At 39.3% G+C, this 19378-nt stretch overlaps 2 protein-coding genes across 7 annotated transcripts in view; one reads left to right on the forward strand and one right to left on the reverse strand.

Annotated features, from left to right (window-relative positions):
- Positions 1-443: 443 nt before the first annotated feature.
- On the forward strand, positions 444-3362 carry LOC146689179 (Krueppel-like factor 2). The gene is made up of 3 exons (XM_085436092.1): positions 444-979; positions 1175-2168; positions 2258-3362. The coding sequence occupies exons 1-3, from the start codon at positions 908-910 to the stop codon at positions 2431-2433; spliced, it is 1242 nt and encodes a 413-aa protein (XP_085292218.1). The 5' UTR covers positions 444-907; the 3' UTR covers positions 2434-3362.
- Positions 3363-8220: 4858 nt separating this feature from the next.
- The window catches only part of LOC146689180 (epidermal growth factor receptor substrate 15-like 1), a 52457-nt gene continuing 41299 nt past the window's right edge, over positions 8221-19378 (reverse strand). For 4 of the 6 annotated variants that reach the window (XM_085436098.1, XM_085436094.1, XM_085436096.1 and 1 more), the window contains one exon: positions 8221-14037. In XM_085436098.1, the coding sequence (XP_085292224.1) occupies positions 13891-14037 (147 nt within the window). In that variant the 3' untranslated portion in view covers positions 8221-13890. Of the gene's footprint in view, positions 14038-17426; positions 17444-19378 lie in introns of all 6 variants that reach the window. The other 2 variants (XM_085436095.1, XM_085436099.1) reach the window with 2 other exon arrangements.

Below are 19378 nucleotides of genomic sequence, written 5' to 3' on the forward strand. Positions count from 1 at the left end.
GGGGTAGGCTTAACCAGATGGACAACACGGCTAATATGTAACAACCTGAGAGATTTCATAGAAAGCATTTAAGAAATCCGCGATGGTGAAGGTGGCGCCTGGTGGCTGCAAACTGCTGCAGAAAACTGCGTGGCTGCATTCACTACAAGGGAGTGTGCGCTACTGGCTTGTCGTGTTCTAGCCTGACGCACGCACCTCTGTCCGCTTTCTCACTGAGATAGAAACCGACAGAGATATTTGACCTCTGTGTTGTCATATACTCAGAAACACAGGAGCAAAATAATCATGGATCAAGCTTTTCAGAACACAATAATTATCAGAAAGAACGAGACGTTTTCACTTTAAAATGGAGACCGTTCTGTGTCGCTCTCCAATATGTTGGGTTTTGTGTTTGTGTGATACTTTGTTTTTTTTATGTTAACGTGTTAATATTTGTTACGCGTTATTTAAACTGTTAATTGTTCTGTCTTTGAGCGCCGATATGGGGGCGGTTGTTCTGCCAGCTGTTGGCCAAAGGGGCGGGTTCTTTCTCCGCGAGGGTTAAGTAGCTCCACGCAGCAGAGCAGAGAAAGCATTGGGCACTAGTCCGTCTCCGCTTCTCTGTCTGTGACTCGCGGGGAAAATTCACGCTTTTATACTGAGGCTAAATTTAGGGGCTGGTCGGTACACCGCGTCCCTATCCTGAACGCGCTTCCTTCCCCTAGCCACACACTGGTCCGGTTTATGTATGTAGTGATATTTATAAGAAAACCAGTTGTTCCAGGCGCAGAGCTGCATGTGAGCGAGGACCAGCTCACCGGACGGCAGAAGTTACGCGCTCGTAGCCTTATCTGGCAACTCAGCGGACTTTGGTGACTTGCCTTAAACAGAAGTTATTTTTATAATTCAGTGTTTTTTACTATTCATAATGGCCTCGAGTGGGACAATTTTACCATCCATCTCTACATTTTCCAACCAAAAAGAAAAATACTGGGAAGATGTAAGTTGGCCTTTTTATTTATTAACTGTTGCTTTCACCGAGCTTCATGCACTTGTCTTCCTGCTATCAGAAAGCATATTTCTATTAGTTGTTGTTTTATTTGTGTATATTATACATATGTGTGTATTGATCATCTGAACGGGTTGAAAGAAATGATGCATTCTGAAACAAACTGTGCTCCCATCCCTGAAGCAGAAGTGGAAAAGCGACGCGATCAGCAGGGCAGATATGAACAGCAGCTGCCAGGGCAGAAAAGACGAAGAGGACCTGGACAGGTTCTTGGATCTGGAGTTTATTCTCGCGAACACCGCCGATTCCAGCAGTGCGTCGGCCGCCGGGACGGTACCGGAGTCATACCGCCTTCTGGATTCCGGGGTGTCTGTTTATCAGCAACAGCAACAGCATCACATCGAAATGTCCCATCAAACAAGCGATTACACGTCTGTTCCAGACATGAACAGTCCTTCCCAATACAGCAGCCTGATGGCAGAGCTCCTTCGCTCCGACATGGATACCAGCTTCCTCCCTGCGAGCAGCTCCGGTATTCAGGGAAGATTCTTGGTCAGTTCCACGCCTTTCCAGACCACTCAGGGTGTATTCCTCGAGCACCCGAACATTAAAGCTGAGCCGGTCTCAGTGGACACATACGGACCTGTCATGGGTCTGGCGCCTCAGAGCTGCACTAAAATCAAGCACGAAGGGAACGTCTCATGCATGGTTTTTAACGAGCAGCCCCGGCTTGCAAGCTCCCCGCAGGGAGCGATGGGCAGCATGACCCCGCCGCTCAGCCCGGACGACCTGATGAACACCGAGAGCCAGCAGCGCCAGATTTGTACCTCCACCTCGCCGACGTTCCCGCAGACTTTCCACCTACACCACTGCAAGGCGCCCGCGAGATTTCCTCACCAGCACGGCGCGATGCACTTCTCCTTCACTGAGGCGCTCCACCAGCATAAACTCACCGGCGTTTTCGGAGAGGACGCAGCCATGGGCCTGCAGCAGGCAGCTGGCCAGCGGGTTTTACTCACTCCGCCCTCCTCCCCGCTGGATATTATGGACACCAAGCCAAAGAGGGGTCGCAGGTCCTGGCCGAGGAAGCGAACCGCGACACACACCTGTACTTTCACCGGCTGTGGAAAGACCTACACGAAGAGCTCTCACCTGAAGGCGCACCTCAGGACTCACACAGGTAAGATCTGCAGGCTGAGTGTGGCGGGCATGTTATTCAACTACGTCACGAACTATGCTGTCACTGATGGGTGTTCTTTGTGTTCTTAGGAGAGAAGCCATACCACTGCAGCTGGGAGGGTTGCGGCTGGAAGTTCGCTCGCTCTGACGAGCTCACACGTCACTTCCGAAAGCACACCGGGCACCGGCCATTCCAGTGTCACTTGTGTGAACGGGCATTCTCCCGGTCTGACCATCTCGCCCTCCACATGAAGAGGCACATGTGAGCAAATACCAGAAGGACAACAAACAGACAATGACTGATTTGCACAGCATCAGCCTGATTAAAGAATCCTACGATGGGCCACATGGATCCGACGACAATATATAGATGCAAGTTCCTATAGGAGTGTTAATTTTACTGGTACCATGAATGGATAATGGGACCACTGTTGACTACACTGTAATAGCTATATGTATTGTATAGGATTATTATGGTGACTTTTATGAAGGCTTATTAGGCATTAAGATGACGTGCCATCACACGAGACTATAAACATATTTTCTGGGAAAATATATATATTTTTATTGATATGTGTATGTACGTGCATGTGTATGTGAGTGTAAGAAATCACAAGAAAACCACAAACAGCAAACATATGAATTCTATTCTGAATTCTTGCAGATGTAGCTGGTACTACTTTTTTTGTTTATTTGCAAAGGTAACAGGGACGTTCCACTTAACATATCAGACACATGCCAATGAAGCAACTGGATGCAGATGATCCTTAAATGTGTGATATTTGAGTTTGTATTTTTTACAATAAGTGTCTTATACATCACTTTAGTACAGAACTAACAAGTGCCATAATCTCTACTGGCCAAAAGACAAAGTTTTATTAACTGTGTTTTGTAACAAGCAGATGAAACAATGTTTTAGGAAAATGTTTTCTTATGAAATCGTCTCGTTGAAGGTTTGAACTGAATGTCCTGTCTGTGAGTCTGTCTGCTGGTTAGTAGCATTTGAAGTCAGGGTTTTACAGTCTCACAGACGTGCGTCGTCTCGACTCCAATCGACTGACAAAGGACTAAACAGTCTTTGGCAAAAAGATTTGTTTGTGTCTTGAAGAAATGTACTGCCTTGTGAATTCAGTCATTTTATATACTGGAAAGTAGTTTATTTTAATGTACATATTAAACTAAATGGATAACATGATCTCTGACTCCAGAGTTTGATTTTCAAAGTTCACAGGTCTATAAAAGGGTTTTTATTCGACAAAAGTTCAAATACTCAAAGGTCACTGTAGTGAGTCAACATAGAAGGGTATATCAGAAGAAAAGCACCTGAGAAGACGAGCAATATCTTAGGGCATGTAGATACAAGTATGTGGACATTTAGTAATAGGTGAAGCATCCTGAGAAATTGGGTCAACCCACTCATATACTCATAAATATAAACATTACATTGGCATAATTACAAAGTATGTATGGACGCTACGTGGAACATAAGGGCAAATATGGAGTGGTGAAAAGAAAGTGTTTCAAATAAACTAAAAAAAAAGGGATAAAGAAAAGCTCAAAAAAGAAAAAGTTGCCTGATGGAAGACTGTTTTCCGGCAGCTTGAAGCTGGGAGTTGGAGAGATATTTTGTTGTAATGCTACTTTTTGTAAGTCATGTTTTGTTTGCAAAAAACACCAACGCTAAATTTAATTTCAAAAGCAACCTTGTTAACAGCTAGTTGATATCTTTAAGTCGTGGGAATGTTTCAACCCCACAAAGATGTTTAGATCAAAAAGATTTAAATTCTGTGGTGTGAGCCTTTAATGCATTACATGTTAAATCAGTAATGGGAACAGTTGCCTCATAGACCATTAGAGCATGACAGAGATGATCGAATAGTAAGGGTGTGATCATCATTCTTACTTCACACACACTGGAAACAAGAATCTGGGTTAGATCCAATTACTATCCGAACTACAAGAATAAAACTACCATCCAATATTCTTTAAACTGTAAATTTGACCATTGTCAAGTAACATGCATGCTTACCACATGTAGTGTTGGAAGCATATAGGTGATGGCTCTTAATGAAACTTCACTATCTCTCCATTTCCGCTAAAGCCGTGACAAGGCCTGTGTTTATTTTGGGTTGTGAAAGGTCACTTGTCTCAGTACCATCTCCGCAATTGCCCCGTGCCAACCCTCAGAAAAGAGGAACACTCCCCACCACTATGTTTAGTACATTCACTCAAGTGAAAAATCAAACATTTTCATTTCACTTTTTTCAGCTGGGTGCAGAAGGGTAACTGCCACTGTGGAGCGTGGGAAGCTCTGGCGTGAGGGTGACCTGGTTTACATGCTGGTTTCTGCCTTTGTGAAAGCAGCAGAACAAGATAGATTCATTATCATAATATAGATTTGCCTTAAAGGAAGAGGGCAAGGTTCGCTGAGGTCGTGAGTGCGGTCTGATCCAACTTAGGTGGGAGGCCGAGGGCTTGCAAGCCCCATAGGCTGATTGGGCCTGCAGCATATGAGCAACACTGAGCTCAGTAGGCAACAAAAGGGACAAGAAGTGTATTTATGGGAAGAGGTTGCCATCTACTGGGATAGCAGCACTGCTGTGGACTGCAGGAAACTTCTGCTGGAATGTTTTCCCTGCAGTTTCCCAGATGGATCGTAAATTCCGCTGAGTGTGAGAGCGAGAAATCACAAGGAGCATAGTTAGAAGAGACACAAATCAAAAAAGGACGCTGTGTCTCCCAGTTGAACTAATTATTTTTTTATTTTTGCAGGTTGAGTATTTAATCAAAGTACGAAAAATGTATTTAAATATTTTAACCAATGTAACATTTTTTTGTTTGATAAATTATATGTTATACATGTGATGCCGTGTGGGGACAATGATGAAGAAAATTAAACAAAAAGTTATCCATCAAAATGCACCTAAAATGGAAAAAAAAGTTTATGTTTACATCAGCAGGGGAAACCAAATGAAATGATAAGAAACAGGTACAAAAACCACCTGAACATTAGACTCTTAATGTTCTATTGTTTGTTTATTTTTAGTTTGTAAAAGGTTGAATTGTACATTAAATAAAACCTATCAAGTAAATTTGTGTTTAGTTGATTATTTCTTAGCATCTTTTCAATGCATTTCCTATTAAAACTATATAAAGACTATAAAGACTGCTCTTTCAGTCTTCATTTAGCTGCTGTCGACTGTCAGACTTTGTGTGGCTCAATAACCAAACAGGTTTATGTCAGTGTTCAAACTGAAAAACAGGCTTCCAGCAAGTTCTGGTTCTTCCAGATCATGTGCGTTGTAACACATGTAAAATACAATACACACACACATGCATAAACACAAAGAACTACAAGGGAACATACAAGAGATATGTCTGCCCAGCATACATACACTACACCCCGTGGTGTGTATTTTTGTAACAATTTTTAGGCCAGATTCGATTTTCACCAGTGGATAAAATGAGCTTGCAGCCAAAGCTAATCAAACACTGGCTGCATGCTTTTGCGGAAGGTAAGATTTACACTCCTACAAAAACACTGGGAGTCTGCTCAGTTCATTTTTGTCTAAAAAGATAAAATCATGTTAAATTTGCTTGTCAAATATCTCCGATAGCCCCATTATTTGGGCAGGTAATTTGTGTTATGAAAGCAAGATCAGCTTTTCAGCAACTATGAAATCAGAGAAGGTGTAGCTGTGCTAGCAGCCATACAAGGGTTGTTGTTGACCAAATGATGGCGTCAGCATTCTAATCTGCTTAAAATGAAACAGTCAACATGTGACGTCTCAGGTAAGCAGGAATAACGAGAGTACAAGCAAACAGTATCCAGCCTCTTGATGTGAACCACAGCTACAGACTGTGTTTTCTTACTTTAAGAACTAAACATTTTGTGACAAACAGAATACACACGTGCAGTTAAAGTTAAGGTAGTTATCTAAACAATTGCCTGGACAAAGCATTCTGGATGTATTCTCCTGTCTCAGCCTCCTTGACGGGCTTTAACACAGGTATTAGTCTTGTGATGTGATGTCACAGTAGTTTACTGTAATCCTGTATAACTAATGATTAACTTTTATCTTCATAAAAATAACATGTTCTTCAAATATCTACATTTTGCTTAAGTGATTTAGTGCTGAGTTCCTTAGATAAACAATTTTACACACATTAAGATTGGGAGTCAAAATTCATTGTTACCAGTTAACAGACTGGTGTGTATACAGTGCTCATCCACTCTGAAGACTCAAAGTATTTTTTAAGAAGAAGTCACATTAACACAGTGCTTTTTATTGTATACCTTTAAGTGCTTTCTAATTACTGCACAACAACACTCCAGTGGATGCATCAGGAGCAATTTTGGTTCAGTTTACTGTCTTATGGCTCTTGAACTGGACATCAGACTGTCAACCTTACAATTACTCAACAATCTGCTCTCCCTGCTGAGCCACAGCCCCTAAAACACAGTGAGGCTCCCGTTTCCTTTCAGCTTGAGACTGTCAGTTTGTTTCCAGGATGGCATCATGCCATGGCAGATTATGGTCAAGATGTTCGTACCTCAATCGAGATATAATTTCAAAACGTGTGCGCGGCTCCATTTGACATAAAAGTCAAGTTCATATATACACTATATGGAAGAAAGTACCAGGCTACCGACACATTACATCAACAGGAGCCACTCGGTCATCGAAAGCCATGTCATGAAGCTCAAGGTCCACGGTTATGTGTTGATGTTAATGCCAGAGGAGGTTTAGTCAGCAGAGCTTTGCCAGCTTTTACCGTAGCCTCAGCATTCAGCAACTCTGCGCTGTAACTTCACGAGGTACACTTGCTGTGGTTCCTTAACACTTTCACTTTGCAATAAACAGTACATTGCACAATAACTGAAACCAGCCCCCTGAATGAACACTATCTGTAAAGATGTTCCTGCATGAAAATCCCAACCATGCCACATTCTCAGTCACTTAACTCATCATTCTGAGCCATTGTGATGCTTGGTGAACTTAAGTGGGTTGTCTTGATTATGTCTGCCTGAATATATTGAATTTCTGTCATGTTGATCACATAAGTGCACCAACAAGCAGTTGAATAGATGTACAGGGACTAGTGAGTGCTCATGGTCAATTCCTCCAATACAAAGGGCTTCTTTTATCTCCAGGTTGTTAGGTTTTTAGTATCAAAAATGTTAACAGCACTCCAACATTACCCACAAATATTCTCTGGCTCACAGGTTTTTAATTTCCCTCCTCTTCATTATCGTAGAGTAAACACAATAGTGTGAAGAATTTCCTCTTATTCCTCAGTGAGACAGTTAGCACTTGCCAACATAGAGGATTTGCTTGATTTACAGCTAATATGTCCAGAATTGCACAGCATTCATTTCACACTTGACAGGTGTGCCCTTGAAATGAGTGTAATTCACCTCACACTGTGACTGTCTGGGAGGGGAGGAGCATCTGTAAAGTATTTACTTTTGTTACAGCCTCATTCCAAAAAGGATTCATTTCTCACCTCAAAATTTAACGCAAAAATAATCCATGAATAAAAAGTCTGCTTGAAATTCATCCATATGGATAAAAACTAAAAAACAAAAGCATACCGTGAACAAGTATTACAGTTAAGTACTGACATCCTTTGCCATGACATTCAAAACAACGAGTTTAGCTGAAATGGAGAATTGTAAACTTTCATCACGGTTGCTATGGTGATTGTGTGTAGGCTTTTCAGGTGAAAAATGACTCAATTTTTGAATCAGGCTGACAAAATGTGGAAGAAGTGAAGCACTGTGAATACAGCTACAGATGTCTGGTTTGGAAAAGATTGTTTGGGATAAAAAAAATTACTTTGAAAATGCTGAAGGATGGATTTTAAGTTCTAATAGCTTCTAAAATGATTAAAATCACTTTATTTCTTAATGGAATTGCGATTTAGGGATTTAATAAATTACATTTGGCACTTTTTCCCTAAATATGTAATTAAGAATTTAAGATTTCTAAACGTGTAATATTATATTAAGCTTTACAAATAGTCATACAAAACTGTTGACAAGTCAAACATGCATTCATTAATGGAAATGTTTATTCTAGTAAACAGTACAGACCATATAGAGACCATAGAGATCCTCACTTTTCTAGGTAAACCTCTGTTCTCTACCCGTTGTTCCAAATGTTTTCCTCTATAATTCACTGGTTCGTTTGTTTATGCTGTTAGGACACATATACCAGACATGATACTACAGAGACCGTACACGCACTGTATGCATTTTTATAAAAACAGCGCTGAATAATTTGTCGACAGCAGAGAGAGCAACAACAACAAGAGTTAGAAAAGAAATCAAAGAAATGACGAATGACACAATGAATTCATTTTGCCTGCTTAATATTAAGCATCAGCATTCCAGCAAAGACAGAATTCAGTGGTTTCACACTACAAGAAAACATGAACCATTCTGATAAAATGAACATTAAAACAAAGAAACTGTTAAGCTGTAATTTTGACACTTATCATCAATCATAAGCTGATATTTCTTAACTGCTAACACTGTTGATATTTTAATAACATTTAGTAATTAACATTGTGTTTACTTGTTTTTCCTCAAAATAAAAAAAAGGATTTGCAATAAAAGGCTTTTGATGCTTGGAAGAAAATCAGGTCAGAAGAGTGGCTGGCTGTGGATACATAAATAATTATATTAAAAACATACACAACATATAAAAAATTAGACTTCTTTCAGACTATACATAAAACAACAATAAAAGAAACATATCTATTGCACAATGGAGGTATCTAATGACAAATACAGTATGAACAATGGTACCAGTCTGTTAACAGCAGTACACAGCAGACGGGGTGATTGCAGACACATATCATAGGCGGTCTTTTACAGAAGGACCGAGTATTGAGTGCTGCTAGTTCTTGGTGCTAATGATAATATGCATGTTGTTCCATCTCACCACATACTCTAATTTCAATTGTTTTCAGCACTGGTGCAGAACGTCAGAATCAAACCCATAGAACTGCTGTCCAACCCTACTTCTCAAGGAGTGCGTTGGCATAATCACAGGTCCCTCTGTTTCCTACATGCTGCTAGTTATACTGTGTGAAAATATCACATCCTAGCTTGTTGAAGTATATACACCGCCACAGAATGTCAGCTGTGCTATAAAGATAACACACCTCTCTGCCCTATAATATACAGAACGAGTCCACGTTTTGCTTTCAAAATTCAGCTGAGCCATCCACATACACACTCAGTCAAAGGACACTCTCTTTAGTTCTGGGAAAAATAAACTTCTATAGCACTTAAGCCAGTGTGGGTTCCACATAGTTACAAGAAGAATAGCAAAAGCTTCAGTCCTCTAGCTGTATCTATACAGACTTCTTTCAGGCTCAGTACCACATGCAAATCTCCCACATTGTGACCTCAGTGGTATCACAGCCTATGTAGAAGTCAAACCAACCATGTCTTTGAACTGTGGCAGGAAGCCGAAAAGTCAAACTCCACCTGTGAGGGGCCAGCTCGAAGGAGACTTGAAACATGAACATTCTTGCTATGATATCACCTTAACGAAGCAGTTAGACTATTATGTCACAATCAGCAGTGACAAGTTTAGAGATGCCCCAAGCAAGAAGCTTAGATCACATTGCTTCTCAAGCTAGTATAGATGAGTTGTTAGGTGACTGCTATTGGAATACATGTTTGATCTGATGTCAATGTGCTGTAAGAATGAAAGAAATCTGGTTAACAAACAAAAGTAACACCACTAGCCACTGTGAAAAACAGGGGCAAACAATTCTGCAGTAAGGTATTGAACATACTGCACCTTTTAGATAATACACATAGCTTTTTATTCAACTTCTAGTATACCACACTATAAGCTTTTTACTCGATAGCAATTAAGTTAACTGTAACGTTTTATAATGCAGTGAGAACAAGTGTGTAGCTGACGACCTGCTGGCGCGTAGAAGCTCATGAACAGTTTTATTTAAACTGAGAAAACGGACGGACACGAGGGGGCTTCTGTTCATGGCAGAGACTTAAAAGCCAACGTGTGTTTTATGACTGAGAAGTAGATGAAAGCAGGTTTATCACATACTAAGGACACCGCTCAGTAACAGCTATAGTAAAAGAAACACTCTTGATGTGTGAACATAACAAAGAAAAGCTGAGAGAGGCAGTTTACACTTCTTACTCGCAGAATCAGGGGTGCATTATCAACCTTAACTTCACTTTTCACTCCTATTTTGGTGAATTCACATTACAAGGATTTATATAATGCTGACCCTCTGGAAAGCAGTTTCAATATGTCTGACATCTGGGAAGAAAAAGACAAACAAATATGCAATGTTGCATCATGAAAGTAACCACATTAGTACCAGCATTTTCTTTTTCAACGTGATGAGTGGAAAAGCAAGTGTAACACTTATTGGAGGTCATTCTGTCATATCACTCAGTTCAGACAGAGCCTTTACACGCCTCCAGCTCGTATTTGGGACCATCCCATCACAGTTTTGGACTGAAATCTGACGCAACCTGAACATTTCAGTACATTTTTTTTATGTATTAAACTTCAAGTTAAGCAGAATGTACGCCAGTGTTTTCTGTTATTAGAAGGAGTTTATATTTTCATTAAATTGCAACAAATCTGAAGTGATTTCAGAATGACTGAAACATTTTTAGGTTCCATCAGATTGCATCCAGTGCAATGTTACAGTATAAAGATCACATCAGTAAGCTTTGCTTTGCACTAACAGCTCAGAAGTTAAGTTCAATGAAATCTGCTTTTATGGGACAGCAAAAGAACAAAATCCAAATAAAAAACAAAACAAAACTCTAGAAACAACGTATTTCTGTCTCCCTTAAGCATTGGTTCATAGTTCAAGTAAAGAGACAACTCCTAAAATAAACAAAGTGAGTTGTTATGGAGCATCAAACTATGTCACATAAGAATTAGCACTCTTCAACATCCAGTTTCCTGCCAGTCAGAAATCTATCTGCAACTTGTGTTTGCCGTTCTGTAGTCACCAACTAAAAACAGTGCTAAAACCATCAGTTTCTACAAAAGAATCAATAAAAAACAGACTAGTTGAAATATGAAAAATGAATTCCCTCATCTTTTATTTCATTTGCTGGATGTGGTATGATATCACATCATTGTGATCAGAGTACAGTTGTCAAGAAGAGGCATAGGCTCTGTCTATATACACCGCAGAGACGGCAAGAAAGCTCTACAGGTCAGTGCAGAGGACTCTACACGATGACCTCACTCATGATAACGGAAAACATATTTTTACAGTACGTTACTCTCACTCCAAAGAATATGTCGATATCCTGACATAGTTATTTTCATTCATTAGGTAGTTATCACATTAGAGGAAACCAATGTAATGCACGCTGCTTCCCTCAGCTTCTGTTACTTTTATGTCTTCATTTTTTAAAACTGAAATGATGAGCCAGAGGAAGGGAGCGTCTGTGATGGGTGGCAAACGTAATACTGAAAAAGAGAAACATATAAGCTACAGACTCAAGGCAGAAGAGTACCAAAGAAAAACAACCCTACTCTGAGTCTCTTCCCCCCGCTCTGTATTATTTATTTCTTCATGATAAATAAGCACAACACAAAGTAAAGTGGGTTTTCACATTATGTCACATTTAAACTGGGGACTGAAAGACAAATTCACAAGAGAAGCCATTTAAACTCAGGGACTACAGCACACACCTGAAAAGATAATATTGTCTGTGGTTCCTTGAGGCCTTTTGAATTTCAGTAGTACACAGAAGGAATATTTCATGACAATTTTAACATTACTGTTAAAATTGTTATACAGTGGAACCATTGGATAATAAGGCTCTTGGTATCCCAGATTGCCTGAATCTTTATCTGGTTAAAGTGTTTAATCTCTAAATCCTGATATTTGGAGATATAAGCTCACCTGGAGTCATGAGAAAAAATGAAGCACTGACTTTAGTCTAGCTTGAAACAAAGTGGTTAAATACAGTTTAAAAATACTGTTAATATCGATCTTTTCACTTCTTATCTCAGTCTTTGTTAGTGTAAGTGTCTGGCCTTAAAAGAATATTTAATGAGTATTAGGGCTGGTTATTGTCACTCATTTCTATAATTGATTGACTCAGAAGGTCCAGATTCGATCCCCGATTCAATTCGATTCAGTTTCGACTCAGACAGTCAGAAATATTATAGTGCTGATCATTCATTAATACATGTCCACATTTGTATATCTGTGTATAAAAAGCTGACACTTCATCAAAGGTGTGAGCATCACAGCAGATGCCTTTGTGTCAAAGTAACTGAGGATAAAACACAGAAAAGCATGAAGGAGATTTTCCTGGTCTGGCTTTTTAAAGCAGACAACCGCCTTAAAAATATTCTGCAGTTGAACAAAAACGGAAGAAAACCATGAATCTGCATATAAACATTACCTGACGCTGCTGAAGTGAAGCAGAGCAAAGTTACAGAGAAAAAAAACCAGCGCTGTACATAAAACTGTACATAATGCAGAAAACAGATTTCAGATTGGAAACTGTTCTTGAAATAGAGTGAGAGAGAGAGCCGTGCAGGAAGTGTGATTTTTATCGCAGTGGAAGCAAAACTGTAAAGTAAGAGGGAATTCACGACGATGTGTTTCACACGTGAAGCGTAGTTTTGATCTTTTTTTTTGCTGCCTATCAGTGAATTTTGGTCGGAAAGTGGCAAAACCTGCGACTTCAGAATCTGTTTGCTTTCAGCAGCTGACGGCGTGTCTGTGCGCAGATCTTCGGGCGAACGATCCGCGATTTGTGTTTACGTCTTTTCGCGGAATCCGTTCAACTGCTCTCATTTGCTGTTTTGTGGTCGTTGAAGTCATTTTGTGAGCTTTAAGCTGAGATTTTGTTCTTTCTGACAAAATACTTAAAAATAATTAAAAATCGAATCAGGATTTAATGACTCAATATCGCTTTATTCAAACAAAAATCGATTTGAATCGGGGAAATCGATTTTTTAAACCCTCCCCTAATGACTATTACTGAATGAATCCAGTCCTTTCTATAAGCCTCTCTATACCAAATGGGAATTTAAACCTCATTCTATGCATTAGCACTGAATATTAACTGACATACTTACTACATCATGTAATTCTATTAACTAAATGATACAACCAATTTACAAGTCCCTTCTGAGAAGTACAGGGGCAATTTCTTTGCTGCTGATTGTTACAACAAAAGAAAAGGTCATCTGCTCTTCTATTAATGACAGCAAGGTTTGTTTCCATATGGAGAGTGTAGCTTAAAAAACAAAACAAAGAAACATGAAGTGATACAAACTGTCGTGCAGCGATTAGCTAGTCTCCCTAATCGGTAAAACAACATTACCGTGTAGCTACTATGGGGCCTGTACACTCTTTCTACCAAGCAGCTTTCTTTCCACGTCTTTATATTTCAGTTCCCCTTTTCTTCATGTCAGCACCCGTTTTTCAATGATGTTTTGCAACCCACGATTCTGTTTTATTGTTTTTTTCTGTTTGCAGGGCCATCATCCAAACTCGTCTGAAAGTTTCTTGTTCTCTTCCAATCCAATAAAGTCACTGAGTGTGGAGTTCTGTGTGAGTGTGTGCAGTAATTAGTTCAGTGATGTGTTTCATGTCTTAATATTTCAGTCAGTCACCTTTGTCTGCAGGTTAGCCTCACTATGGCTATACAAGTATTCACATGTAGTGGGACCTCCAGGTCATGCATTGGACATCTCTGCTTTACTGAGGGCAATGGCCAGTTCCAGGTCCTCCTGTTCCTGCTGTCTGAGTCTCTTCAGCCGCTCACGTTCTGCACGCTCGCTTTCACGTTTAGCCCATTCTAATTGCTGAGCCTCGTTTCCAAACTGCAAAGAGAAAGATAGAGAGAGTGCGAGAGAGAGCGTTGAGATTTGCAGTATTGTGCAAAAGTCCTGTGCAGTCTTTCATTTCTTTATATTCTGCAAACAAAATGGAAAACAGATGAAGAGATTTATTGAAATGTGGAAACTTACTACAGTATATAAGTCAAAAACAGTTTGTGCAGTTCTAACCAGCTTGAAAGTTAATATTTGGTATGAACACCTTTATTCTTCGATACAGTCTGAACTCTCTTAGGCACCTTTCTTGTCATTTCTTCAAGTAGTCTTAAAGAATAGTTCTTAAAGCTTTCAAAGCTCTCAAAGCTCTGAAATGTGGATGCCAAACTGCTCCAGACTGTGGGGAGGCCAATAAGTGGCTGACAGCATTGATTGTTTTGTGTGTGGGACAGTGTGTGTGTTAATTGTCATGGCGAAAAAAAACTAGCTGTCGCCAATCAGTTGCTTTCCAGATGGCATTTCATTGTGGATCAAAATCTGGTGGTTTTGCAGATAGCTGTAGAAGCTCACAGCGCCTTCTCCCATACTGGCAACCACTTGACTAAAAATTTCAGATCTAGATTAATCAGTCCATCACACACCGTTGCCACTGATTTTCAGTCCATTTCTTGTGCAATTTATCATACATCATGCTTTTATCCCTGTTCTCCTCAAGGGCTCCTAGACAGGCCCCCTTCACTGAGAAGATTTTTGATGAGGCTTCAGTGAATGGATGAACTGAAGAGCCAGATGTAGCCATCGGGTCCTGTGTTTTTTTCCAATTTTTTAAGGACTTGATTTTCAGATACTATTCATCTGCTGTAGACAGTGTATAGGCCTGTCACTTCTTATATAGTTGTCTGTTTGTCTAGTCTCCTCAAATTCTCTGCGCACAATGTGAAGATATGCCAAATTTTCCACTAATAGCATTTTGTTGGTGTCAAAAAGATAATTTATTTCTGTCAAACTGTGTTGTCTGATAGGCTGCTAGTAAAAATTGGAAATGAGTAAAAAAGCAGCAAATGTCCAAAGAAAAACTTTGAAAGACATTCAAGAGGGGCTGAGTAACCCAATAACTTGCTCAAGACCACTTTAAAAAGTGTTGGTCCTTGAAAGCAAAAGATATAGAAATGAGGCACGGCTCAAGACTTTTGCACAATAAGTCCTTGTTTTTGAAACAATTCCTTTTCCACATAACAAGATCAGAGAAGACGTAAGCTGTGGCCAAAAGAACACAGATTTGTCCATCCACATACTTAGACATGTGTCCAGTGTTTAAGTTTGAAGAGTTTCCAACTTGAACAGTAACAAAGTCAATTATCAAACATATCAAAAATTAGAGGTAATTTAGAACCACTGTCAGATTGAAAACAGGATACTGATGGATACTGATTGGATATTGCACATTCGGTTGGTTTAGTACAGGGGTCAGCAACCTTTCACACCCAAAGAGCCATTTGGAGCCGGTTTCCACGCAAACGAAAACACTGGGAGCCGCAAATACTTTTTGACATCTAAAATGAAGATAACACTGTATATATTGTTTTTTACCTTTATGCTTTGTGTGAACAACTAAGGTGTGTTGCTTATGAAATCCTTGAAGTGCTAATGAGAAAATTACATTTTATTTATGTAATTAACACATTTTGAACTCTTAAAGAAATATAACAAAAGGAAAGACGCCCAGCTGAACTAAAATAATCCAGCAAACAAAAACTGCTTTGAGCCGCCACCCTCATATCGCCTTTGGGCTTTTGGAGCCTTGACCTGACTTTTAAAAAGTAATTGGAAAAAAAGCACTATGCTGCTAAAAGATGAAAAATAGATATTTGCAAAATTCTGCCTAAATATGTATTTTACCTGGTTAATGTGTGTGGCGGGGCGTGGTCTGCAGCGCCGCTGCAGGGGAGGCGGACGCACCTGAGCGGCACCCGCAATCACGCCTCGCCGCCTTAACGTCTGTGCTATCTATGCTGTTGTGTTGGTGTGTGTCGGGCTGTGAACTGAAAAGCTACAGCCGGCTGTATGCGTACAGCAACCGTGTGTGAAAAGTGGTCAATAAAGAGATGCTGAAAAGCGTGTTCATGGAAACAGCGTCGGGTCTGCCGTGATATGTTTACAATGGGACTTCTGCTCCTGAACCTCTGCGCACAGCGTCTGCAAATCAGGGCTGTACGAAGTCACTTTCATCTTTACGCAGGACTGTAAGCTGTCATCTGTGAGGCGTCAGCGGTGTTTGTCTTTAACATTGTTCACAGTGGAGAACAGCTGTTGACATAATGTGGATCCGAAGATCCATAATTGGTCTACCTGGGGTTGAAAGTCTCGATAAATGCACGGCGTTTCGGCGGGTACACCGGCTTCCGCGAGTGTGACGCTTATTTTGAGTGATGAAAAAATAATAGAATATAATTGTATTTTTATATTTCAAAATCACAATAATCTTCCAATTTAGAACTACAAGTTAAAAAAGAACTAACATAAATAAATTACACTTCAGCTAAATACTTCTAATTTATTTTCCCAAACCACACGGAGTCGCACTATAAGGACTAAAGAGCCGCATGCGGCTCCGGAGCCACAGGTTGCCGACCCCTGGTTTAGTAGAACTGACATGTATTAGCACTTGGATGCAGAACGATGCAAACATTTGGATGGAGGAACATCTGAACCACTCCAACCACTTAAGATTAAAACCATTTTCTGCTGAGGAGAAGCTTCTCAGTTACCATTTTCACAAACTAAGATTTTACAGAGGTACATCTTAACATCAAGTATTGAAAGCAAAATGTGCAAATTTGGTCTTTCTGGTTAAACTACAGTAAAGAAACAATAGTGAAATAAATCAAGAAGGAGAAGAAGAAATAAGTGGAACTTTAGAGGAGTAAAAATCTCAACTTTGATTTGATGATTCCAGATGAGAGAATTTTCATTGTAGTCTTGTCTAGTCAAAATAAAGTTGATTAGCCTTGAATGTTTGACCATCAGATGATCTGATATCAAGAATAAACCCAGTTGAGATGGTGTAAAACATTTTGACATGCAGATTGAAGAAAATGCATATGTGAGAAGTTTCAGGCGAGTGTGTAAATAGGTGACAAAGGAATACAAACTAGCATATGTGTCCAAACCTTTACCTAGTGATACCATTTTAAAAATCTGCTTGCAGGGTCTACAATAACCTTTAAAAGTAGCGACTCTCTGCCCTTTGTTATATGTATACAGCACTTTTCATATAATAAATTAAAAACAGTTTCTGTATTTTAGTTTAGCAACTAAAGCTCTTGCTATTACTGTACATCTGAAATCCTTGTCTTACTCTTCAACAAATATTCAACAACATTTTCAATAACACTTCCCAAATGATCATTTTATGTGAATGTAATAGTGCTTCTTACCTTGACTTTGTCAGGTCCTGTTAGAGAGTTGGATTATAGAACAGAGAAGTTAATAACCAAAAACACTAAGCTGGTTACACCACACAACAGCAAACAGACAATGTAAATGGATACTGGCCAAGTTTCTGTGCAGTCCATTTTGAAAAACTATTTTTAGCGATTTGTTAGTAATTTATTTTTAGATCAAGTGATTCTACTAGCATTCGAATACTAGACAGTTTATAAAAAATCATATAAAATCAGTAATTCTTAAACTGATAAAAGGTATTGAAGCTAAAGTAAAAAACTAAGACAGATGGACTGTGAAGAAACAGAATGCCAGTGAATCCCTTCAAGCAGGAATGTGTAACACAAAGATCTAAGCAAAGCTTAACAAGACCTCTACAAGAAAAGATGTGACATGCAGAGAGTGAGAGAAAGTAGATGACAAATCTGTATCTGAGTATTTTAAACACCATGTAAATGATGAGTTTTGGCAGATGTAACAGTCATCTACTAAAAGCAAAGTGTGCTATGCCTTTAGTAGATGACTTTTTAAAAAACTATTTTTAATTTAAGAAGGAAGTACAGGTCCTTGTGTTGGTGCTGCAGTTGCCTGATTTTGGAAAAGTGGAAATAAATGTTGTAAATCAAGTAGAACAGTCTAAAGCTAACATACCTTCATGTAAAGGTCCCCTTACCAGAGGGCTGGAATAAAAGTGTTGTCTGTAGTAGATTTAGTATAGTAGTTATACCAATATTAGATCCAAGAACCATTCAAATTTATAATGGTACATCATGGTTCAAATAATGTCTGGATGGCCAAACACCAAATACTTTACAAATTTTATATGAACTGTGATGTTTTTCAGGAGACATATGTCTTAAGTAAAGCGAAGTATTAATCTACAATTTAACGAGTAAAGCTGTGAATGTAGGTTAGGTTGCATTGACAGATCATGAGACACTGTTCTTAGCTGCAGTGTCAGGTTGAAGATAGACATGGAAGTAGATGCATGAGAATAATGAGAAAACCTAAAACAGTAATGGAAGACAAAGACATGCATTACAAGAATAAGCAGTTAATATAAAACACTTATCAAAGTAGTTTAACAAAGGCGGTAACATAGCAGCAAACATCAAGAGTGTGCAGGGCAGACAGACTCAAGAGCTGATAGTTGAGTAGTGATACTGTGGTGTCTCGTGTTCAATAGATAATTCCAACAGAAAATTTGAACTGAGTTGTCAACCAATCTGACAGAAAAGTTATTCCAGGCTTAAAATAGAATAAAAGGTGTTAGGTTATCTGGGGATTTAAAAATGGATTTGTGTTTGTTGTTCTAGTCTCAGTGACTCAATTAATTCAGAGTAACACTCGTGATAAAAACAGATCTACCACAACTGATATAACCCATTTGCCTCTGTGAAGGTCTTGGTAAACCCTGAAAACACCTATGATATTCTTCCTGCCAAAACAAAAAACCACACAAAGTGCTGACACCCTTTCCTGCACAACATGAAATTTAGACTCTCTGCAGTGCAGTTCTGCAAGCCTTACAGTGTCAATACCAAACTGTAATTTCTAAAGCCAGTTTATATAGTGCCATGGCAGAGGGTGGGGTAAATTTAAAGGCTTTGATTATTTGGTACAGTTAAAGTGGGCTTTTGAGATACTTAGATACAGACATAAATAGCTGTTCTGTAATTACACTTTAGTTCTTTTAATTAGAATTTAGATCTTTTCCAACAAAAATGAGGGCTATTAAGGATTCCTTTGATGGCTTCCAACAGTGGCAAACAAAGGTTTATAAGGAAAAACTCAGTTTTGAAAAACCGCAAATATTTTGGGATTTAGCAAGTCTTGTGTCTAGACTCTTCTGGACTCAGACCACAATAAGCCTGGCTTTACAAGATACAGGAGCCATCAAGCTGAAGGAGGAGTCCTATTGGGCTTGGATAGCATGTGGAACTCC

Source organism: Copadichromis virginalis, linkage group LG17 (genome assembly GCF_057382275.1).
Source record: "Copadichromis virginalis isolate Kocher_CV1m ecotype Utaka linkage group LG17, C_Virginalis_male_GT1.1, whole genome shotgun sequence".
NCBI lineage: Eukaryota > Metazoa > Chordata > Actinopteri > Cichliformes > Cichlidae > Copadichromis > Copadichromis virginalis.

What these genes read in the sequence shown, in the direction of transcription:
- LOC146689179 (XM_085436092.1), top strand. Translation starts at nt 908, where the DNA reads ATGGCCTCGAGTGGGACAATTTTACCATCCATCTCTACATTTTCCAAC. An exon ending in AAGAAAAATACTGGGAAGAT is followed by an intron (nt 980 to 1,174) that starts GTAAGTTGGCCT and finishes TCCCTGAAGCAG; the next exon opens with AAGTGGAAAAGCGACGCGAT. An exon ending in GCACCTCAGGACTCACACAG is followed by an intron (nt 2,169 to 2,257) that starts GTAAGATCTGCA and finishes TTGTGTTCTTAG; the next exon opens with GAGAGAAGCCATACCACTGC.